Below are 25738 nucleotides of genomic sequence, written 5' to 3' on the forward strand. Positions count from 1 at the left end.
TATTAATTAGATATTGAGATGGGAGAAGGTAGGAAGCAGAAGGAGCTGTCATGACTCTCTTTTCTGAGATAGGAAGTGTAGCTTTATGCTTCTAGAGTAAAAGGGGCAAGGCTCGGGTAGGTGAAGGGACTTGACAAGTGAGGAGGTGGTTTGGAAGAAACTTCGGAATTGGGTGAGAGAGTGCTTCATAGGATGTTGGGGAGAGATTGTCAGGAAGTATTCAGGGCTCAGTTGGCGTGGAAACAGTTTGTAGCAAGAAGCTATTTCAGTATTCCATAACAACCCTTAATTCGAGTGTAGAATTGGAGAAGCCATACATTGGGTTAATTTTGTATGAAGGTTTTGTGGAGTGTGCATGATAGAAGGACAAATGGACAGGGAATGAGAAGTATTGACCGAAGAGTTTTTGAAGTGGTAGATCGTGTATAGGCAGGAGAGGAAAGGCTTGATAAAGTGGGGAAAAAAGGAGGAACTAAGACAGCTAGGAGTTGGCAGTCAGAATGTAAGCTGTTTGGATTTAATATTTTCAGATACAGACACTTTGGGGTCATTTCAGTATAAGGGGATAGTCATGGTAGCAGGTGCTGGAGTAGAGTGGAGGTCAAAGCTATAAGAAATAATGAGGTCAGAGAGCTGATAGACTGAGATGTAAGATTGGTTGTCTCCGTTACACACTGAAGTTGCACAGGAGGATGACGGGACTTGGAGCGATGAGGAAAACTGATTTAGGTACCAAACTCTTGAGTGGTGGAGGGCAGTGGATGACAGTAAAAAGGAAGGAAAAGGGTGATGTCACCAAATGACATTAGCCACAAACATGGGAGAATGCAAGAGTAAAGATCTCAAGCCAGCACTGGAGATGAGAAGGATACTAGGTGGGAGGGATGTGGGAGAATGAGCAGTGCCTACTTGAGAATGCTTCTGGAGAGGCTTTAGGAAAGAACGCATTTTCAATCAAGGCAAAGAGGGGGATCTAGCATTCTTTAAAATTAAATTATAGAGGAGCTTATCATAGAACGTTCTTCAGTGATATCAGGACCCTTTCCCCAACCGTCTAGCATGCTCTACTCTTCTTGTATATCTTTAAAACTTAGCTCACAAGTCTCCTCTGAGAAGCCTTCTCTGTTGTATTTTTCACACTATTGTTATAATTGATTCGTTTCTATTTGCTTTTATATTGTTAGGACCTTAAGTGAAGACGTACCTTAAGTCTTTATGCTATCACCTGGCACAGCATTTGACACATGTTAGGAGCTTAACAAATATTTGTAGAATTGGATTTAAGAAGACATGGTGTTATATTTTTAAGAACTTAAAAGAAGTGTCAAAAAGTGAAAAAAGTAGAATTTTGTTCTTTTAGTCAAAGTATTTGAGATCCAAGATAAAGCAATTAAGAGTAGGGAACTTAGGGGCACCTGGGTGGCTCAGTTGGTTAAGTGTCCAGCTCTTGATCTCAGCTCAGGTCATGATCTCGTGGTTTGTGGGTTCAAGCCCCACATAGAGCTCTGTGCTGATGATGTGGAGCCTGCTAAGGGATTCTGTCTCTTCTCTCTGCCCCTCCCCACTTGTGTGTGCTCTCTCTTTCTCTCTCAAAATAAGTAAACATAAAAAAAATTAAAAACAAAAAAGAGTGGGGAAATTTAAATTCATCCTGACATTGTCATTACCTTTGTAACCATAGACAGATTCATTTTCTTCTCTTTGTATCCTTTTTTGCTCATTATTTTTGTCTTGTTTGTGATAATGGTCATATTGTAGCATTTGTACATTTACATTAATACATTAAAACATATTTTGAGATAGAACATTAGGTTAGGGGCAGAATAAGAAAGAGACTGCTGAGAAAAAGAGTAATATAGTGGTTAGGACTAAATAGTAGTGGCCTAAAGAGCAAAATAGATGTGTGGTGGTGTCATGCAAAATAAAGGAACAAATGTAACCGTCTGGATTCCTGCCTTAAGTTTTCTGGTTAGTTAGCATGTATAGCAGTCTCTCGTGAACAAGAATTTTCCTAGGCATAAACACTTATGTGTCTCTTTAAAAAATTCTCTTTCCTCCTCTTTCTATCACAGACATCTGAAGAAAAGGGTGATAAATTAATTCCCCTTCTCTTACACTTATGTTCTGAATACTATAACTGAATCTTTCCCCATCCATTAATCCTAAACAAATCCACTGCATGAAGTCCAGTCAGTTGTGTTTGGCAGTTAAAGACACATCACGTTTTTAAGGCTCAATTCTCAAAAGTTGTCAGTTCTTCATCAAGAGAGAAAGAGGACGTGCACGCGCAAGCAGGGGAGGAGCAGAGAGGGAGGGACAGAGGATCCGAGGTGGGATCCATGCTGACAACAGAGAGCTTGATGCGGGGCTCAAACCTGCCAAATGTGAGATCGTGGCCTGAACTGAAGTTGGATGCTTAACTGAGTGAGCCACCTGGGTACCCCTAAGGATGTCTTTTTTTTTTTTTTTTTTTTTTTTATGGTTCATTTGTTTACCATAAAATGTAATGGTGTAAATTTTGTTTTCTGTAGAGGTGTGCATTATAAATCTGTATGTTTATTTCATCTTTTAGAATGACCAGGTTCTTCAGGGCTTCTCAGTGGACAAAGGAGAATTCACGTGTCCTCTCTGCAGGCAATTTGCTAACAGTGTTCTTCCTTGTTATCCTGGAAGTAATGTGGAAAGTAACCTTTGGCAACGTCCTAGTAACAAAAGCATACGAGACCTCATAAAGGAAGTGGAGGAGCTGCAGGGACGGCCGGGAGCTTTCCCAGTAAGCATCAGTGTAAGGCAGAAATACCCTGGTAACCTCAGCTCTGCTTTCAGCTCTCATTTTCCTTCCTTTCATTTTCATTCCCTTTCTGAATTGCTCTGGACCTTTAAACATTTAATAGAAATTGCTTTTAGATGTTTTTCTCTTCTGTTTGTGGTTGCTACAAACAAAAATGAGAATAATGGAACAAATTCTTACCAAAGACTATACTTTTTCCTTAATCTAAATTGTTATAGTTTTAATATATATCTTCCAGATCATGAAATTCTATAAGCTTAGATATGGTTAGATTCTTTTAAGATGTTGAAATCTTAAACCAAACAAACAAATAAATTACATATATATGTATCTTGTAATGTGAAGCATAGTCTAACCACTTTAAAATATGTCTGTTAGGTATATTAGGATTAAGATGACATGTGTACACATACACACTTTTTATGTGTATAGTTATAGATTTACATACATTGTGTGTGTGTTAGATAAAATATCATACACTTGATTGAACCATTCACAAGCCAGTCTGTTTTACTGTGGGATTTGGTGTAAGTGAACCCATCTTTTATCCCATTCAGTAGGATTTTTTAGTTTTATTTTTTAAATTATTTTTTTAAACATTTATTTATTATCGAGAGACAGAGAGAGACAGAGCGTGAGCAGGAGAGGGGCAGAGAGAGAGGGAGACACAGAATCTGAAGCAAGTTCCAGGCTCTGAGCTGTCAGGACAGAGCCAGACACAGGGCTCAAACTCACAAACGGTGAGATCATGACCTGAGCCGAAGCCGGACGCTCAACCGACTGAGCCACCCAGGCGCTCCAGGATTTTTTAATTTGATTTAAATACTTAAATATTTCACCTTTAATACAGGTTTATGATGTGGATCTGAAAGAAGTCATAGCTGTGCCTAGTTTAAGCAGTAAATGTATGAAAACTATTAATATTTGACTTTTGGGACAGAAATTTATAGTTAAAAGCTACTCTGAAAGATTCATCTCTTGGCAGTTTCTTTTCTCAGTTGAAGACTATAATTTTAGAGTCTGTAGTTTTCTTCTTTTGTAAATCCAAATTTTTATGTGTTTAAAATATGCTTAAAGCAAGGGACATCAATATTAGTGTTTGAGAAATGAACTTAAATGAAAATCAGGTTGTTTATAAACATGAAAACTGTTCCAAAATATTATTTTAATGACATGTACTCATTTGTTTAGCATATAGGTTTGTGTGGTTAGTTCATGGTTAGATTATAGGTGAACCAATCACAATATAGAATTAGGATAAGATAAGAGAAAATATTTCTTAATCTATTTTATCTTTGTACAGTAAATATATTTATGGTAGAAAGTTAATGTACATTTGTTTTAACTTTTTAACTTTAATTTCCTAGTGTATTCATATGATAAACCTTGTAGACTATATTAGAGAAAGTGAATATGAATAAACTTTATATATATGTTTCCTTTTTTTGCAGTCAGAAACCAACTTAAGTAAAGAAATGGAATCTGTTATGAAAGATATCAAAAATACCACTCAGAAAAAATATAGAGACTATAGCAAGACGCCAGGCTCACCAGACAATGATTTTCTCTTTATGTATTCTGTTGCTAGGTAGGTATACATATTATGTACTTCAATATTTACCTATTATTGGTAGTTGGTTTTTTGGTTTGTTTACTGTCATCCATATTTATTTGAAGAAAGGATATGTATTTTTTATGTTGGTTAAAATTATGGCTAGTTTTAGAAATTCCTCAAAGGATCATAAAAATGCAGGTTTCCTTCGTTTTCTGAAGAGTTTTTATTTTAATGAAATATTGGGTGAAATGTTCTTATATATTATAGGATATGTGGGAAAAAGTATATTGTTAACATTTTGGGACAGTCTACCTCAAAGCATGTGAGTATTATATATGAAGGATGTTGTTAAGAAATCACTGTTCAAGTCCTATCAAGAAGTGATAATACTGTAAACAAAAACATTGTAATATATTAAACACTTTTAATTTGTTTTTAATTCATAAGTAAGAAGAACTTATTTTCTTTGTTTTCAGCTAGTAAAAGATCTAGTAATATCCTAGAAGACTGTAGGTGGTTAGAAAATCAGATAAAGGAGCCAAAGCAAGAGATCAGGCATGCTCTAAGCCTCTATTAGTAGCTAGCAGGGGGCTCAAGAAAATAGAGGTAAATACTTCTCATCTTTCAAATTAGGTAGGATTAGTCTAATTGACTGAGTAGGTGTTCAGTACCTAAGAAATAATTCCAAATAGGAATTTTAGAAAACTTAATTGAATGAAAATGGAGAACCATAAAAGAAGCAAATAGAAAAGAAGCAGGCACAGTTAGGAACTTGTAAACACATTCTGCCAGAACTGATGTTGTAGACCCCTGGATATCCTTAGAAGCATACTTCATATTTCATCCCAAGTAGTGTTATAATAGGCAACATTTAGAGAGATAACGTAACTTGAATGTCATGCAGCAAAATTAGGGGCATGTAGGACTAGAATTCAGATCTGAGTCAAGGTCTATCGTTCTTTCAATTACTGTCTTCCTTTTTCCTCCCCCGTGTTCACATTTTATAGGTCATATGTGCATGTGGTTCATCAGGGCCATTCTGTCTGCCCTGTTCCTGGAGCAGAGGGTAGTAAGAGTAAATGAACAATATGTAGTCTTTAGAACCTAGGAAAAAAGGAACCAGACTTAAGGAAATTGCAAGCAGGTTAGAGCTCAAGATAAGGAGACATTAGTCTTTCATTTAAGAATGCAGATGCTGGACATAAATTGATGTAAAAGGATCTAATGGCTTGGGAAGTAATTTTCTAGTCTGCACATTCCTAGACTATTGTTGTCATTTATCCAGAATACTTCGGGAGAACATATAACAGTTAATTCAACATTTTGTGTTTGGACAGTTACCAACTGCATACTTGCAATAAAATACACTTTATGTGAAAACTAAATTGAATATGATTTAATTTTGCTAAGGTTTCAAGGTTTTAAAAAACTTACATACAATATTGTAGTAGTAATGGTGTAGAAGACGGAGATGAATATAGACCCACCCAGTTATGCTATGTGTATGTGTGTGTGTATATATGTGTGTATGTTTATATATATGTTATATATGTGTGTGTATGTATATATACGTTTGTGTGTAAATACTATGTTTATGTTGCTTATTTATGCCTTTCATTTTCTTAGGATTGACCTCGTAAGAAAATTCTGGTTGAATAGGAATGATCTGTCCGTGGAATTTTTCTACAGTATGATAAATCAAATAACTTGATTTAAATTTAGTTTAGTGGAAATTTTAGATTCTTATTTCTTGAATATATAAATTCCTATTTTCTTAAATATAAAATAACTTATAAAGCTTGTCATTTTAATAGTAGACTTTATAGGATACCCAGCATATTTTGGGTTTTCTTTTAAGGGAAACCCAATTTGGTTAAAATTGTCCAGGCCATTATAAAGTTCTCACAGTGAGATTACATGCCTTTTCTAAGTTTTGCTTAGTCATTAAAAAGAAAACAAACAGAAACCAAATTAATTTAAAAAATTAACAAAAACACAAATTGAAGGAAAAAAGTATATTGTAAGTAAGTTTTGTGTCTTAATGTAATTTTCTCAAAGTATGAAACCAGGTCTTTATAAATAACTTATGCCTAGCATATAACCTTATTTCATAAATACATATGATTATAGATTATGATTATTTTCATGCCTAAAATGTAGGCATTAAAATGTTTAGCAATATTTAAAATGTTTAAATGTTTAAGTATTTAGAAATAAACTTACTTGAATTACTTAACTTTTAAATTAAATATTGTGATTCTTAAATGTATAATTCATTAGAATGTGCACATTTATTTGTATTTGACATTAGTAATTTAAATGGACTACAACCCTGTTTCCCAGAGCTGAATTTCTTCCCACTGAATGAGTAATTTAGTTTGCTCTTTAGGGAACTTAAATTTTTTGATGTTTAGGAACAAAATACATCCAGTGGTAAAATAGCCTATAAAACTGTGGATTTTAATTGTTTTAGAGATTTTTTTTTTGTAAGGCAATACATTATTTCTTTGTTTTTCATTTTATTTGCATGGTAAAGCAGCCTTGGAGGATTTTTTTGAGGGCAGTAGAGAAGAAATTGTTGGAATAATATCTTTCTGTTACATTAAAATTAATCAGAATTACTATATTCAAGTTTTATTGTATTTCCAAAAAATGGTCTGTTGCAAATGTCAGTCATTCAGATGGATTATGGAAAGTTAATTTGGGGAAGAAAGCTTTCTTCACTTAAATACCAATTCATTATTTCTTTATTGAAACAATAAATGACACTAATTTTAGTATTAGATTTTTCCAAGGATTTTGGACTCAAGTTACACATAGCCTAGAAGTATTGGTGAGTAGCATTTAGCCTGTATATATATAGCAAGAAACACGGAAATGGAAAGATGAAACATGAGTAGCTGAGATGTAGATGGAGAGACATCTTTAAGTCACAGTGGGCAAACTGCTCCATAGAGTGAGTACACCTTGCTTTACACATTAGTTGCATAATTTTAAACTTTATCAATGAATTATGTTCAAAATAAAAGGAATGCTTGCTAAAATACCATATTATCCATTTTAAAACCAAAATTTATTTGATAATAACCCCCCCCCCCCCTTTTTTTTTTGTTTCACTGCTGGATTTAAGGAAATAGAAGGAAGGGTCAGCAAAAGAAAGAGAATAAACTACAGGGATAAGAGACTCTTATCGTTGGTTATATACCAAAACAAAGAGGTTGCCAGTTCCCAAGGTGTTTTTGAGCATTTTGCTGTGTACCATCAGGGATTTAGAAGCTTTATCTCCCTACTCTCCAGGAATTTACAATGTGGTTGGAGAGACAAAATGAATATATATCAATCTGTATAAAACAATACAGTTTGTTTAAAAAATATCATATTGAAAAAGTGCTGTAGAACTTGAGAAGGGAAGATGAACAAATTGAAATATAAAGTATATGGAAATGCTTCTTTCCTGTCCCAAGAAAAAGGAATTAGTTCTCCCTGACTCCTGAAGGAGGTAGAGCTTGAGCTGAGTCTTGTATAATATAAGCTATGGTATGGATGAAGATATTTTTTTCTCTGAGAAATTGAGTCACTTGTTCAACCAGTAAGGGGTAGGCTCAGGCCTTGAACCCACACTATACCAGTGTGTGTTTGAGTGTCTCTGTGTGTGTATGTGTATACACGCATTTGTTTTTTAAATTATTGCTTTAAAAATTGAAATTAGTGCCAAAGGAGGGTGGAGGAGGATGGAAGTTTGGAAAGCAGACCTTGGTCATGCAAAAAGAAGCTGGAGCATAGTTGGAGTTTTTATGTGGTATTTGTAGGTGGACACCAAGGTAGGCTTGAAGCAATCTTTCTCATTATTGTTTCAGATACAGAGATATTTTAATTCATTTTTTTCTTTCCAAACTAATGGATGTGTGTTAGAAATATAGAAAGTAGAATCTACTTTTCTCTGAGAACAATCTTTATGTCATCCATTCAGGAGGGCAGAAACAGAATATCGTGTTGGGATTTTCAACAGTGAGGGAAAATCAAACATGGGGCACATGACATGTTTGTATGTTCTTTTCTCTAACAAGTGTTAAATTAAAGGACCAGTTTTGATGTAAATGAAATAAGGAAAAGCTGAGGGTTAGGGTCTCTTACATATTGATTTTTAAAGTCCTAGATTATTACATGATACTAATGTTTTGGGTAGGTGGGGCTGTGTGTGTGTGTGTGTGTGTGTGTGTGTGTGTGGCTTTTTTTTTTTTTTTTTTTAAATGTCAGAGGAATGTTGTTCAGGAGATTTTCCAACCATAATCCGAAATGATTAATTACATTTAGTAGTTTCTTTCAAGTAGTCTTTAAAATCAACTTCCTGGTAACATGTTTCTCATCCTTTAAAGTATTTTATTTGATGATTGAATTCTGTTCTTTTATTTATATTTTAATGAATATTTTTGCAAACTGTGCTGAAATAAAAGTTGACATTCTGGTTCTGACATTCGTTTGTAAGAATTGATCATGTTTCTGGTTAGCTCTTTTAAAAGTACAATCTAGGAAATCTTAGTTTTTATAAGAGAATATAGCCATTAATTTTTTTCTACAGATTAGGCAACAGAAGATTTGTGAAAACAAAATATATTGATCTCATTTATATTCCCTTGATGAAGGAACACATGCTGGTCTCCGCTCGCTTTCTGTCCACTAATATGAAATCCTTGTCCCTGCTTCCTTGCTGGTAGGTTTTTAGAAGTTCAGTGAGCAATGCAAATCGCCTGAAGGGTGGAAAATTCCCTTGTCACACAGATGCCCTTATCAGCAGCAACCAGATGGAGCTCTGAGCAGGAACATTATCAATGTTAAATTGCTTTTCCCCCACCCCAGTAGAGAGGATTAAAGCATTCCTTTAGAAATGGGTGGCAAATGTACAGACTTAGGAATATGAATTTAACAGTTTGCATTTATATGTACATATATGAAAATAATGTTTCACAACATTCTGTCTTTAAAATACAACCCAAACCAGTTCAAACTGTTTTGTTTTAAGTAAAATAGGATAATACTCTTCCTTGAATTCATTTACAGAGTAAGCTTGAAATTTTACCTTTTTTTTTTTTTTTTTTTTTTTTTGAGATGGGGATATCTCACTATTAGTGTCAAATGCATATCTTGGATATAAATTTATTCAATTTTAGTTGTGACAAATAAAGGTGTGTTTAAGTTTATTAATACTGTTGAAGTAAAAATACACACATTTTATCACTCAGATTTTCATTTATTATTCTGGCAAAATTCACTGGCTATCTTATTTTCTTGTTTTTGAGTAAACAATTTGATTTTTGAAATGTCAGTTTAACTATTATTATTCTGTAAGCTAATAATTGCTAAATATATAATAATTGCAGATCTATATGAACATTATCAATGTTTAGCAGTGTCAGTAGTTATACAATGTACTTTATAAAACTGTGATTTTAGAAGTCCATAGAAGAGACTGTTGTTAATTATATGTGTTGTTCATAGCCACTTTGATGTTAGTGATTTTAATACTGAATTCTAGATACTATCTAAGCTCCAGTGAGTGATAACCGTTTCTCCGATAGAAAAGTTGGTATGCCCTTGTGTTTTATATGACAGTAACCACCTATTCAGTGGCTGACAGTTGGGTACAAACTCCTTCATCACATTCATGTGCAGGTTTATGAAATGTGTTGCTGTTGTTTTCCTTAAGGCCTAGTTTTTAGTATTTGCCAACATTTGGGATTTTGCCGCAATTACATCGTGATGTGTGCAGTTTTGCAGGTTATAAATATGAACATATAAATAAAGATAGATAAACTCTTTCTTTCTTTCTTTCTTTCTTTCTTTCTTTCTTTCTTTCTTTCTTTCTTTCTTTCTTTCTTCTTTTAATTAATTTTCATTTGCTACTCAGATATATCTTGTTGTGGCATTCAGGTAGCCAGGGTCCAGAACTACAGATCCCTTTTTATTTATAAATATCAGATAAACTATTCTTTGGCAAATAATAAAGTTGAAGAACTTCATTATTTAGGTTGATTCAGACATATCAATAAAACAAATTAAAAAGTATTGCTTCAGCCTAATTGAGTTCTATTTTAATGCTTTACTTACAGAACCAATTTGGAACTTGAATTAATTCATCGGGGAGGCAATTTGTGTTCAGGTGGTGCAAGCACAGCTGGCAAAAGGTCTTGTTTAAGTAAGTAGTAAACAGTGCTAAATTTAAAAACATTTTTATTTTAAAAACATTTTTAATTATGTCATTTCTGAAAAGTCTCTGCAGGCAAAGTGGTCTTTTGATGTATTTTCACATTCTTTTTATGTTCCATATAATCGGTTTTAATGGTGATTATACGCTTTAAATGGTTTATCTTGTACTTTAAAGAATCATATGAATATTTATCTCTTCCTATACTATGAATACTTAGTAAATAAATGCCATACCAATAGATCAGATTTACAGGGGCTCAAAAATAAAACAATGTCTCAGCTATAAAAAATTGTCTTCAAACAAATTGTTTTAAAGAAGTTTTACATTGTCTGGATTTAAGAAAATCTTTTTACAAGTTAATTTGTGTTGCCTACAGATTTCTGTCATACACAGTGCTGCTGTTAATGAAGGCATTTGCACTCTATTTTGATGTGGACATTACACTATATAAAATTGTGGATGCTTGCTTTTATTTATGAATATACTTTATGTTATGAAATGAGCATGATTTTTCATTACTTTTTGTAAGGGTAAATTTGAGAGAAGTGTCATTTCATACTTAAAGTACATTTTTCATGAGTATGGTTTTGATGCTATCACTATTTAGTCAGAGAATTAATGTGAATAATAGGAGTAATGTTACTGAATGTCATGTACAGCCAATTATTCTTTCCCAATCACTGAAGTTAAAATGTTACCTAATGTCATCAGCACAGGAAATAAAAATTGTTTAAAATATATAATGTATTCTTTGAAAAATGAATGTGCTTTCTTAAATGCTAAAAATATTAGTAGTTTATTAAAAATTATCAACACATAGGTTTCAAAAATATATGCATGTTATTGTAAAAAATATACATATATGTGATTTTGGTATGATTTCAAAGGACTGATCAAAAACATCTTGAAAATTTTAACATAAAGGTACAAATTTATGTGAAATTTCAACTGAGTTACTTTTAAAATTCTTACTAGTTGTATTAGATTTTGATGTTTTGGGTTATCACTTGATTCCTAGAAATGTAAGATTTTGGAAGTTATTTGTTACTGAATAGTATTTATTGACTTTTGTATGTATTTAAACCCTACTGTACCAGGTGATTTAGTATTCTGTTTTAAAGGAGAAGTTGTTGATACATAAGAGTTTTAGTTTCTGGACTGTTTGAATTAGCAAAAACTATAAGTTCACTTATTCAAATTATTTTTTCTTATTAATTTATTCTTAAATGATGTTTGGCATCAATAGTGTTACAGAAACTGTCATATTAGAAAGTATTTAGTAAAGGAATTTCAGTTTTATGTTCAAAAGCTCTACTTCATTTTTCCCCCTCTGAGGTACTTAAATTTATCCAGAGACTTGTAAATAATGAATTTATTCAGAATCTTAAAACTAGTAGTAAAATTCTAGCAGCATCCACTTCAGTTATCATCCTTAATTTTAGTTTAAATTATTAAATTGATAGTTACCTCCACTTTCTTTTTATTTTCCCCTTTAATGAATAAGAGATTATAATGTGCCAATAAAGAAAAGGTTATGAGCATCCTAAATAAAAAATCAATACTATTTTTGGTTTTTCTTTTTTTTCTTCTGATTCATGTTAGTCCTTCATTCCCCCAGCTTTCTTGAAGTATGATTGACAAATTATATTGTATACAATTCTATATATTAAGGTTGTACAACATGATGGTTTTTATTTTTACTTGCCATATGATTTATTATTGTTCAGTTGCTTATGCATTATTTATCCTAATGTAGAATATATTTTATGTTGTATAAAATCCCACTGTTTTGCAAATGTTATTTACACAAGCTTAACTCAAACTCAAACTTAAGATGATGATGTGTCTTAGGACCTTAGATCAAATATTTCATTTTTTCATTTTCCAGTAGAATGTTAATAGTATTATTAAACAAAAATTCCGTCTTTTCTCTAGAGACTCCTTTTAAGTCAGTATTTTCTTATTTCCATTTATTGTTCTCTGTTAACTTTTTAAATATCACATTTTTAAAGTGTCTTTTTGATCCCGTAATATTTTGGGGAAAGAGTAAGAAAATACTTCACTAATTAAGCAAATGGTATGGAACTTACACTTTGGAATGGTGTTCCATTACAACTTCCTGATAAAATTGAAGATTAGTCAAGAAAAGAGTTAATATATTTCATCTGGAATAGCTTGTAAAATGCCTGATAGATAATTATGAACGGACACACACACACACACACACACACACACAGGCAGGCAGGAGTTGAGGGGGGAAAAGATTGTTCTTTCCATAACAACAAAAGTATAAAATATTACTGGCTAAATTTATGTTGAGAAATAAAATTGTAGTGGAACAATGCCATTCAACACTTGCATATTCAACATTTTTAAGCATCGAGGTAAAATGGCCAGTACCCAATCATAATAAAAGTTCATTCCTACATATGTATCTGGGAAATTTTCCGAAGTAAAAAATGAGCAAAATTAATTAACAAAGCAGAGTACTATGGTGTTTTAATAATACCTCACATTTGTAGTTTTAAAGTTTATGAAGTACTTTCACATAAATTATTTAGTCTTTAGAATGACCATGTGAAATAGGTGTTATCTCTTTTTCATAGAAAAGGAAACTGAAGTTCAAAGTGATTGCCTTGCCAAGTCATACAGCTGGAAAATATCAGAGCTTGCACTTGAACCCACCTCTTCTGACTCTAAATTCAGTTATGTAAGACATATCCCTTGCCCTTAATTGTACCAAAGGGTACAGAACCTTTAAGAACTTTTACTCATGGGCTTAGTTAAGGACATCTTACTGAATACTGTTGCCTTGGAATCTTTCCAGGCTCTACCTGCTAACACTCCTATTATTTTGTCTCCTGTTTTCTTTTGTTAACCTTTCACTGTGATTCCTGTTTTCGTTTGGGGCCACTGCTTCAGATATTTTCTCAAGTCCTGATTCCTTCTTCTTTGAATACCAGCTGGTTTTCCTTTTATTTTTCACCAGTTTGCTGGCTGGTTCCTTCTTACTCCTGGTATCTGCATCAGCTCCCACATACAGCTCTGCTCCTGATTTCTGGATCAGAGTTCTGGACCTCCTGTTTATCAAATGGAAGGTCAGGCATTGAGGACCTTGTATTCAGCAGATAAGACTGTCTAGATAATTAATTATAAGATAGGAAGTGTTCAATTCTATTTTTTTTTAATTTTTATTTTTATTTAAAAAAAATTTTTTTAACGTCTATTTATTTTTGAGACAGAGAGAGACAGAGCATGAATGGGAGAGTGTCAGAGAGAGAGAGGGAGACACAGAATCTGAAACAGGCTCCAGGCTCTGAGCTGTCAGCACAGAGCCCGACGCGGGGCTCGAACTCACGGACCACGAGATCATGACCTGAGCCGAAGTCGGATGCTTAACCCACTGAGCCACCCAGGCGCCCCAGAAAGTGTTCAGTTCTAAAGAGGGACATGGATAAAGTTCTAGGGAATTTGGAGGTTTGGGATCATACCTAGATGATAAATCAGTGAAGCTTTTGGTAGATGTGGCATTTGAACAAGACTGTAAAAGATGAGTGAATTTAGGATTTTTGTTGGAAATTGGTATATATGCTGATAAGTACCACCAGTTTCATTAGCAGCAGATGTAGGACAAAGCAGATGCAAAAACTGAAGGCATAACTTTTAATTAAGAATAATGTTTTATTAAAATTGGTTAATTTCTTCATTCAAGTGATTCAAAAGTACATACAGAGCTCAGAGTCCAGTGAGGTTCACAGGATTTCAACACTTTTTTGCCATGATAATCTTAGTGTATTTCTTAGGTAGAAATTGTTGAAACCACTGGCTGGGCTAGGAGTAAAGGGAGGAGGTGTCAGTTGGTAAATTATTAATATTTTGGATAGCTTTTAAAAATATTTATCTTTAGGTAAACAACATCTTTCCATATCTTTGGGTCTGAGACTTTATATTACTGTCATTTAAGAAGCCACAGTTTATATTAAAAATTAAACTGTAGTGAAGTGAAATTATGGCAAACCCTTGCTTTGACATTTTCACTGGGGAGTCTAACTTAATTTTGATATATGATCTCATCAAGAAATGATGCATATGGTGAATAACTGCCCCTGTGTTTGTTATTCATAGAAAGCAATCCAGCTTAAATGTGTGCAGGCAACTTGAAATAATTCTAATTGCTCAAAGAATGAATTAGGAAGAATGATTTAATGTTAATTTCATCTTACAGTAAGACTACACAAAGATATTGTTGGTTAAGATTACAAAATTCCTCTTAAGTAGTCTGACCTCATTCTTTAACAGTGGTAAAATTCTGATATCTATAGCTTATTAAGGTCTATTCTTAGACTTAAAAATTATGAATTCTACAAATAGATTGAATCACAACTCTTGTTCTATTCTTTCTGTTATTCCATAACAAGAGGAAAATTTGGCTACCAAATCATAACAGTCAAAATGTATAAATTAATACAGAAATGTGAAAATTGCCTCCTGATTCTATTCTTTATGAATAAAATAGGCAGATGATTTGGAAACAAGCTGTTTTACCTCATGAATTCTTTTTGTTCATAGTACCCAACCAGAAGATTGTTGTAAGAACTCAATATATAAGTCCTTTAATTTTTTTAAAGGACTTAACAGATGTTCTGTTGACCTGGAGATGAGAAGATCAGAATAGGATTTATTCCCAAAGGTTGATATAGTTTATCTATTGGGAACAAAATACATTGTTGGTCTGGGGAGACCTGGATTAGAGGGATAAGAGTGGGGCTTGAGAATCAGAGCTAATAGGAGTGGCTTTTTTCTTTAAGGTCTTTCTGAAGGTTCTGTGCTTTGTGGCAGCGTAGTCAGGCCTTACTGCATTTATGATTTGTGTATTCCAATTTGTGTATTCCAGGAACTAGGTACCACAGATAATAATGTCCACTATCAGGGCTTAGGAGCCCTGAGACCTTGTTAGGCTTAGGGCAGGGCAGCTTCTTTCTTCTGCAGCATGATTAGAACCCCTGCCCCTCAGTTTTAAATGAGGTGTTCAAATTAGACCGGGATTCATGGAGCACATCCTTTTTGGTAAGAGGAAATTGAGAGTCCTAAGAACCGGCTTTTTTTCTTTACCTTTCCTATGATTACCTACGTTTGGAAGCACATTGGTGCCTCTCCCCATATTGTTCCAAGCAATGATGTAAATGTGAAGGGGGAAGCTGCTAGTCATCTAAACCTTAAAAGTAGAAGGAAAACAGTTTGATGAAATTAATACTGATGTTGTGATACTTGAGGTGACCGGCCAAAGAATGATGGTGTAGTGTGCCCTGGAGTGGAGACATAGGAACTCCAGGAGGCAGTAGAGGAACACACAGCATGGAAAGCAGGGGGTACTAAAGATAGCTTTTTTCCTCTGCATTTTTCCAGACTCATATGGTGGAATAAAACCTCCCCTAAGTAAGCAAAGCTCTGCTACTTTACCCCCAAGTTTCCATGTGCCTTTATAGGATATAGTGCTGGAAGGAGCACTGGATTCGAGTTAGAAGATCCAGATTCTAGTCCTGTTTGTTATCTTTTGTACTCTAGGAAAGTCAACTGATTTTTTACCTTATTGTGGAAATAGAGATGATGATAGCTGTGCTAACATATCTGTCACAGTTAATTTAAGGATCAGATGGTAATAGATGAGACTGAAAGTATATATATACATGCTATGTATATATACATATACACTAAAATAGAGTTTATATATAAAACTGAAGTCTATATATAAAAAGTTATTATTATTATTACTTTTTTTCTTAACCCTCTAAAATTCCTACCATGACTGCCACTCTATTCCCTGCCCTGCCTTGCTTGGAGTGGTGGGGAGTGGGATGGGGAAAGATGAGTCAGTTCCTGTCACCCATGGCATGAATCTCCTGTTTCTTGGGAATCAGAGCTGCAAATCTTCCCTTCTTAGAGTTGTACCCAGACTTCATTTGAGCAGCCATCTCCCATCTTTCTATGGCTAATTTCTCAGGGGTGTGTAGAGGAACCAGGATTAGCTGATTCAGCTATGAGAGGAATTTACCCACACCTATTACATTCATCACCTTGGATAAATTGGTCAGAATCATTTCTTCACTTTGATTGGTCAGTTACAGAGAAATTGGGATTTTTTTTCCTTATGGTAATTCAGAGAGTCATTGACTAATTGAGATTTTTTTTCATTGACAATTATTTCATCAGTGATAACTGCACTGGTACTACTAAATTCTTGAATGATCCAAAATGTAGACCCAGATAAGTTTACCTTAGGTAAATTTTAACAGTGGTACAATTTAAAATGGAACCAATTTATAAAAGTCTTTAGGACAACTCTTTAGTACATATTTGTTTAATGACATGAACTCCACTAAGAAATAATCTACCAGTTTTAGATTACTAGTTACTTTAATATTGATAAAGATAGAAGGGATTGTTAAAGCTTACCTTTTTGTTCCAGCTGAGAGCTGTTATAATTAAATCATAGGGTGTGTGTGTGTGTGTGTGTGTGTGTGTGTGTGTTAAGGACAAACCAGTTTTTCAGGGTGTTTTCTGCTTTGGTGAGGACATGTCTGTATTGTGATTAAGCACGTTATAATACTTTAGACTTGTCACAATTACAAAGAATTTGGTTAGGTATTGGAGAAAATAGAATTTTTTCTCCCAGGTGAGTTGTCAGAGTAACCAACATAGGGAAGAAGATGGTGGGAGCAAGTAGGTTAAGCATTGCGCTAGTAGTTAGAGTTGAAAGGTCAGTCTCTTTGGGGCAATAAAATTAGGACTGATTAGTTGGCATACTTCTTGGTTACTGAGCCAGTGTGTCATTACAACAGGAAAGGAAAGTAAAAATCCTTCATGAATTTTATGCTTATATCATACTATGTTTTTTTGTATGATTGTTGATTTATTCACACAATATTCAGCATACTTAAACAAAATCCTATTATGTGACAAGCACTGTGCTAGCCTAAAAAGTACAGAGAAGAAAGGACACAGTTGTCTTTTTCCGAGCGCTCTCACCATTAATAGAGAAAAACATGAAAAATAATTACAGGACTATATAAAAGAGAAAATGGAGTTAACTCAAGGTATAGAGAATGTATAAAGCAGGGGATGATTACATTTGTCTCAGTTGTGGTATTAGAGAACATTTTACAGAGGAGCACTTGAACTTGCTCTTGAAAGAGAAATCGATTTGCCTGGAGCCCAAAAAGGTACTATTCTAGACTAAGAGAAGAGCTTGCAGAGACGGAATAAGACAATATGACACATTGGGGAATACTTGGAAAGGAAAGGGAGGAGAGAAGGTTAAATAAAAGATAGGGCTTAGCTCATGAAAGGCTTTCGATACTTATTCCTTCAGTGGTTCACCAACCAGTTATGAGATAATATGATAGACTTATTGTTTACAGGGATCAGGAGAGAGTGAAACAAAATGAACCTGAATGAGCACTCTGTTGAGTAATCCATTTGTGAAATGATATAGCGGTGGAGTGAAGCAGAAGAGGATGGATCATAGGAGGCAGAACCAATAGGATTGGTAATCAGTTGGCTATGGAGGGCAAGGACATGGGATTTGACTCCCCAAGTTTTTGGTGTTTTATTTATTTTTATTTATTTTTTATTTATTTTTTTATGTTTGCAGGGGCAGTGATGTCATTCCCCCAAATAGGGATTATGAGAGGAACTGAACATTGCAGCCCAGACGAACATTGACCTATATAATCAGTTCATTTTTGGATATATTGATTTTGTGGTGCTGTTGAACATTGAAATGCTAGAGAAATTTGTGTATTGTCAACTTATAAGTAGACATGGAAGTTGAATTTGATGAAGTAGTATGTGCAGAATGAGAGGGAAAGGAAACTAAGAAGGGCTCCTTTTTCTTTTCTTATGGAGAAGGCTGTCTTTTAGGTTTAACAGAGGAAGAACACGTAAAAGTAACTGAGAAGGAACTGGGGGAGAACCAGAGATGAGTATTACCAAAAGTAGTACCAAAATAAATATTTTTTGTGGAGTGGTAGTTTTATGTGGAGACCTGATGTTTGTAATATTATGATTTCTAATTTTAGTTGTAATATTCTCAAGTTTATAAATATTAAATTTATTATTTATAATTTATTCTTGAAAACTATGTATGTATATACATGTATATAAGCACAGCTATCTACACTACAGATATATACTATTATTTATTTTTATTGCTATATACCAGGCCAGAAAGGTGGTATTATTCCCATTTTACAGATAATAAAACTAAGGTCTTTTGTCCAAGGACATGTGATCAGTACAGAGTTTGGATTCAAATCTAGGACTTCCTGGCTCCTATTAGACAGTGGTGCCTCCTATACATATGTTGAAATCATAGCACACATCTAAATAAATTTAATGATGTTTCTCATTTCCAAAACTCTTATAAATGTAGGTCTAACTTTATAACTTTAAAACATGTCATTCCAAAAAAGACATTATCTATTCTTTTTGCTATTGTTATTCAAGATTTTAATAATATGATTTCTTGATAAAATTATTTTTCAGCTTTTAAAGTATCATACAAATAGTTGGTATTTAAAATGTTTTCCCACTGGGGTGCCTGGCTGGGTCAGTCAGAGGAAGATGTGACTCTTGATCTTGGGGTTGTGTGTTTGAGCCCCATATGGGGTCTAGAGATTACTTATTTTAACTTTAAGAAACGTTTTCCCATTATTTTTAGTTTTTAACTTTTTGATTTTGATCATAATTTCTCTTTATCCTAAGTTTGCTACTGTCATTTGTGTTTTAGTGTAAGAGCTCATTTTGCTGATAAATGAGTTTATTCTTACTGATAGCCCTCAGACTAAATTTTGAAAACACACAATGAATAGTGAAAGGTATTGATTGTTATTTGACCAATTTTCTGTTTGCTACTGAAGTTACCTGCAGTTTCTAGCATTGTTTTTCAAAGGTAGATGTACCTCGTTAGATATTCTTCAGCTCTAGTTAAAATCAGTACCAAAGACTATTATTATATATTGTATTAATAGCTTTAGAAGATTCCTCAGGGTTACGATATCAGTTTTTCATAGGAATGGAAAGGGGTGTGTATGTGTTAGAAAAGGAGTTTTGTATTTTTCTTTTAATTGTAAGCCCCCAAGGAGAACTGTGTTAGAAATAACAAGGAAGCAGCAAATCTTGAATTCTTAGCTTTTCCAGTATTAGGGTGATCTGGCAGGGTTCTTCCTTTCTCTGGGCCAATTTCCTCATTGGTAGAAATGAGGGAATAGAAGAAAATGAAAATGTTTCCTTCAACATTTGTATTTCTTTAATTAATGGTAGAGGTTGGGAAAATACCTGGATTGCGACATTATTGCTGTGCCAGCCATGGTTTCAATGTAAAATAACTTAGTAAAATTGTAACGCTTATGCTTTTGATTAAATCAGATAAACTTTAAGATAATTGACTTTGATCTTGAAAGGAAATTTTAAAAAGAGCCCTTTGATTCAGTTAGCACTTATATAAAAAGATTGTAAAACCCACCACTTTGCAATTTGAGTTAATATTTTTCTGCTAGAGGAATTTAGGTGTTTTCTTAAATAAACACTTTTAGGTTTTAGACCCTTTTTAGATTATAAATTATGTACTTGGTAAAAACAATCTCTTATGTGTAATTGAAGTGAAATAAAATGACCAATATATCTTCATCATTTTATTTCTCTGCTAAAAACATCCCTGTTGTCAATGCTATTAGTGGAATAAAGTTACTGGAAAAATTGGAGATTTGGGAAATTTAACTGGTCTCAAAACTGGGGGTAACAATATTACCTACCTGGTAGAATTTTTGTGAAAGTAATTGAGTGGCATGTAATAAATACTCAGCTAATGTTGGCTATTAATAGGATGAAGAAATTTTAAGAGAGGATTTATACTATACATTGACCTATAGACAGGAGTGAAGCAGGTTAAGGTATTTATATTTTTCTGATTGTTATAGAGAGGTCAGATTGAAACTTAAAGGTATGTATAGAGTGTTAAGATTCAGTTCCCCACCTCCCATTTCCTCTTCATGCCCCACAGAGTGGAACATTTATTTTCATCTTACAGCTCTCCTATGTCTTACAAAAGCTTCCCAAGACAACTACTACTATTATTCCTATTACTACTGCACAGCCCCCCCATAAGAATTATATTGATGGATCTTAAATGAATCTAAAATCTAGTTGATTTCTAAGTCAGTTGCTCAGAGAAACAAAATCTTGTTCAGTTTTGATTGTTTTAATTTAGAGAATAAGTGGCAACAATATGCTTGTGTTATTTGGCTTTTCATCCTGTCTGGTTTTAAGAATTAGATTCAGTTATACGTCAAAAAAGTATTATCTGATTTTCTAAAAAATGACTTTTGATTTACATGTTTTTGAATATTTATGGCAGAATACTCTAACCCATTCCTTGTCATTTTTACCACCAAAAAAAAGGCCTTATATGAAAACAAAATTTCGGATTTTCTTCTGCATAATTTAAAATTTTTAAACCAAAGTTTGTTGAAAGCTAAGAATTATGGATTCTTGTTATGGTTTAGATAGAAGAAATGAAAACAGCTGGATTGGTTCTGCTAAATAATATTATTATTTCAGTTTTTTTCTTCATGTTGAATCAAAAGATGATGAAGTCACAATTCAGTCTAATGAGGATTTGGGGAAAGATACTAAGTGAACAGAATTTCACCTAACTGATTTATGTGGGTGGAGTAGGACTCAGGGTAGGGTATCAAAGATAACACTAAGGAGGTGACCACAAGAGTAAGAAGTACAAGTTGTCAAGTCTGAAGCATAAGCCAAGAAAAAGTAGGTCTGTGATAGGAGATGAGGAAAACAAACCATTCCTGTATTAAGATTGAACATAAGGATAGTCCATATTCCAAAAGATACTATTTAGAGAGATATATGTCAGAGTTTACCTTAAAAGAGAGTATAAAATAGTCGGTACTTAAAGTTGGTGAATTATCATTATAAGGATGGGAAATATTTCCACACAAATTAGCTAGAAGTTTTGTTTGAATTTTGTTCTGAAAGAATTGTGTGAACTTTCTAATTACTTTTTCTTCAATTTATTTAGATCAACTGTTCCATGTATTAGCCTTGCACATGCGGCTTTATAGCATTGATTCTGAATATAATCCCTGGAGAAAGCTTACACAATTAGTAGAAGAGATGAATTCACAGTAAGTATTATCAAAAGATTAAAGTCAATTAAAACTGTTTTTGAAAAATAGTTAAGTATTAAAATAGGATTAAAATTCTCTATGAATATGTAAATTTTCCTTATTAAAAATAGAAATATATTAAAAATAAACAATGGTTTATCATTATACATTCTAAAAATTGCATAAAAATTCACACCAAGTGAGAAAATCCTGTAAAGAATCCTGTTGATTTGTATGCAGTTAAAAAGTTCGAATGGAGGTACACAAAGGCTGATTGCCTGTCTTTTTATGTCAGAATTGATTATTGATTCAGATAACCTTAGTCTGATCCCTTTATTTATTGTAAAGTTTTCCATCAGCTTTCTACCCAGTGATTTTTGTAACCCCTGATGATTCTTGCCTAAATCTGGTATTTTATTAGGTGCCTCAAAATAGTGATTTTAAAAAACAAAACAAAAAAACTTCAATTCTGATTTATTAGCTAGGAATGTTTTTTTAATAAAGGGAAACTTTTCCATATCATATCAGCTATTTGGTTACCCTGAAATATAGTCTGGCAGGATGAATGCATGATTTTTCCCAGTTTATAAATTTTCAAAGATACGATTTGATGCCCTAGCAACTTCCAGTGGTGACCAATAAGTTGTGGCTAATTTGGTGATCTCATAATTTTTATATGTTTGATGTGTTCACTCCATTTCAGCCATTCTTCTTTTCATTCTTCTTTAATTTTTATTTTGTTTTATTATATTTTATTTTATTTTGTTTTATTTTATTTTATTTTATTCTATTTTATTTTATCTTATTTTTATTAAAGTATAATTGGCATACCGTATCCTATTAGTTTTATGTGTACATCATAGAAATTTAGTATTTTTGTACATTACAAAATGATCTCCATGGTAAGTCTAGTTACCATCTGTCACCATACAGAGTTACTACAGTGTTATTGACTCTAGTCCCTATGCTGTACATTACATCCCGATGACTTATTTTATAACTGGAAGTTTGTATCTGTTAATCCCCTTCGCCTATTTCGCCCATCCCCAACTCCTCCCCATTCTGGTAACCACTAGTTTGTTTCCTGTATCTGAATCTGTTTCTCTTTTGTTTTGTCTGTTTTGTTTTTTAGATTCCACATATGAGTGAGATCATACAGTATTTGTCCTTCTGACTTAATTTCACTTAGTGTAATACCCTCTAGGTTCATCCATGTTGTCACAAATGGCATGATTTCATTCTTTTTTTATGGCTGAGTAATAGTACATTGTATGTATATATAACATCTTCTTTATCCATTCATCTATTGATGGATGCTTAGGTTGCTTCCATATCCTGGCTATTATAAATAATGCTGCACTGAACATAGAGGTGCATATATCTTTTCCCTAGTGTTGGTGAGAATGTGGAAAAAAGGAAACTCTCATACGTTGTTAGTGGGAATGTAAATTGGTGCAGCCACTATGGAGGTTCCTCAAAATTAAAAATATGATTCAGCAATTCTGCTTCTAGGCATTTATCCAAAGAAAGCAAAAACACCCAATTTGAAGAGGTATATGTTGCTCCCTTTTAGGTTATTGAGAATCCCTTTAGGATGGCTGTTGGACTTCAACATGATCCAAGTAGTCTTTGGTAATAATATCCTAGTTTTCTGGCACAATAACCTAGGCTTATTTTGTATATTTTACACTCTGTACCTGGAATCAGCCGATCCTCTATGTAGTTCCTTTTAATGGGAAATGGTATTTAGAGATCACAATCTGGGTGGTTAAGGGGTATATATGACTATTATGTTATCACAAAATCTTACAGGCTCATAGGCCATTCCAGTGGACAGAGTTAGGGAGTCTTTTTTTTTTTTTTTTTTTTAGAAAAAGATTCTGAGTTCTTACTGGTATTTGTAATTCAAATGCAAGATTGAAGGGTATATTTTATTTCTTAACTTTTTTGTTATTTGCATCTTTTTTCTCTTATTCTGAAAGTCTAGGTTCATAATGGTATTAACTTTATTACTACTTGCATAACCTATAGTATAATGATAATTATTAAAAAAAAATCACTACTGACTATATGTTCTTTTGTCCTAGAATCTATACCACCAGGGATGTACAGGCAAAATACTGTTTTTAAACTCATTTGAAGTAACTTTTTTTCTTGTGTTGTTATGCCATCAACTTGATTTATAGTGAGACTCATTTGTTTCAGTTCTTTTTTTCCTCAGTGTTTAAAGATTGCCTTTTCCCCTTTGATTTATTTATTTTAATTTTATAAAACTTGTATTTTTCCAAAGGAAAAACTATGTGATAAAGTAAACTTGGAGACCTCTATCTTACATTCGTGCCCATTTGCATTTTTTGTGTGTGTGAACTCTGTTGCCTATTTCTAACAATTGAGTTGTTGGTTGTTTTCCTCTTCATTTTAAAAACATGTTTATGGATTTTGAATATTAGCCCTTTGTATTATAATTTGCAAATATGTTTCAGTAGATTGTCAATTTAGTTTTACTTTATGATTTTTTTTTGCCATCCAAAGTTTTTTTTTAATGTCATATTTATTAATCTTTTCAGTAATTCTGGAATTTGACTCATCCTGACTCAGGTCTTAGCCCCACTCCCTTTTTTAAAACTCAGGTTTTCTTTTCCTGTTTCTTTTTTCTTAAATTGAGATATGATTGATATACAACATTATATTTCAGATGTAGTGAAACTAATTACAACATGATTTGATATTTGTATATATTGTGAAATGATCACCATAGTAAGTCTAGTTAACATCTGTCATTGCACATAATTACAAACTTTTTTTCTTGTGATGGGAACTTTTGTGATTTATTCTCTTTGTTAACTTTCAAATACACAATACAGTATTATTAACTGTAGTCACTGTGCTGTACATTATATACCCATGACTTATTTTATAACTGAAAGTTGGTACCTTTTGACCACTTGTTACCCATTTTGCTCACTCACCATATCTGACATTTTGCTCACCACTGTCCCTGACAACCACCAATCTGTTCTTTGTTATCTATGAGTTCATTTTTTGTTTACACTTTTCAATTTTATTTTATTTTATTTTATTTTATTTTATTTTATTTTATTTTATTTTATTTTATTTTGATTTGTTTGTTTTTTATTTAATTAATTTATTTATAAATAAATATGAAATTTATTGTCAAATTGGTTTCCACACAACACCCAGTGCTCATCCCAACAGGTGCCCTTCTGAATACCCATCACCCACCCACCCCTCCCTCCCACCCCCCATCAACCCTCAGTTTGTTCTCAGTTTTTAAGAGTCTTAGTTTTGACTCCCTCCCTCTCTAACCTTTTTTTTTTTTCCCTTCCTCTCCCCCATGGTCTTCTGTTAAGTTTCTCAGGATCCACATAAGAGTGAAAACATGGTATCTGTCTTTTCTCTGTATGACTTTTTCACTTAGCATAATGCCCTCAAGGTCCATCCTTATTGTCACAAATGGCAGGGTTTCCTTCTTTTTTATGGCAGAATAGTAATTCCATTATGTATGTATACATCATCCATTCATCCATTGATGGATACTTATGCTGTTTTCATGTCTTGGTTATTGTAAATAATGCTGCAGTGAATATTGGGTGTGTCTTATTAAAGTTTTTTTGAGTTAGTGTTTTTCTTTCCTTTGGATAAATATGCAGAAGTGGAATTCCTGGATCATATGGTGGTTGTATTTTTAACTTTTTGAGGAACCTCCGTACTGTTTAGTATGATGGCTGCCCAGTTTACATTCTCACCAGCAATGTACAAAGGTTCCTTTTTCTCCATATTCTTGTCAACACTTAGTATTTCTTTTTGATATCAATTTTAACAATTGCAAGGTGATAGCTCATTGTGGTTTTGATTTGTATTTCCCTCATGACTAGTGATGTTGAGCACATTTTCAGTACCTGTTGGTCATCTATATGTCTTCTTCAGGAAAATGTCTGCTCAGATCCTCTGCCCACTTTTTAATTGGCTTGTATTTTTCC

At 33.2% G+C, this 25738-nt stretch overlaps 1 protein-coding gene across 4 annotated transcripts in view; it reads left to right on the plus strand.

The window, feature by feature from the left end:
* Positions 1 to 25738, plus strand: part of UBR3 (ubiquitin protein ligase E3 component n-recognin 3) — a 235953-nt gene that overhangs the window by 160426 nt on the left and 49789 nt on the right. For 2 of the 4 annotated variants that reach the window (XM_042949066.1, XM_042949068.1), the window contains exons 28-31: positions 2573 to 2785; positions 4243 to 4379; positions 10454 to 10539; positions 21650 to 21755. In XM_042949066.1, the coding sequence (XP_042805000.1) occupies positions 2573 to 2785; positions 4243 to 4379; positions 10454 to 10539; positions 21650 to 21755 (542 nt within the window). Of the gene's footprint in view, positions 1 to 2572; positions 2786 to 4242; positions 4380 to 10453; positions 10540 to 13157; positions 13262 to 21649; positions 21756 to 25738 lie in introns of those variants that run through there. The other 2 variants (XM_042949069.1, XM_042949067.1) reach the window with 2 other exon arrangements.

The sequence above is a fragment of the Panthera leo genome, chromosome C1, assembly GCF_018350215.1.
Source record: "Panthera leo isolate Ple1 chromosome C1, P.leo_Ple1_pat1.1, whole genome shotgun sequence".
NCBI lineage: Eukaryota > Metazoa > Chordata > Mammalia > Carnivora > Felidae > Panthera > Panthera leo.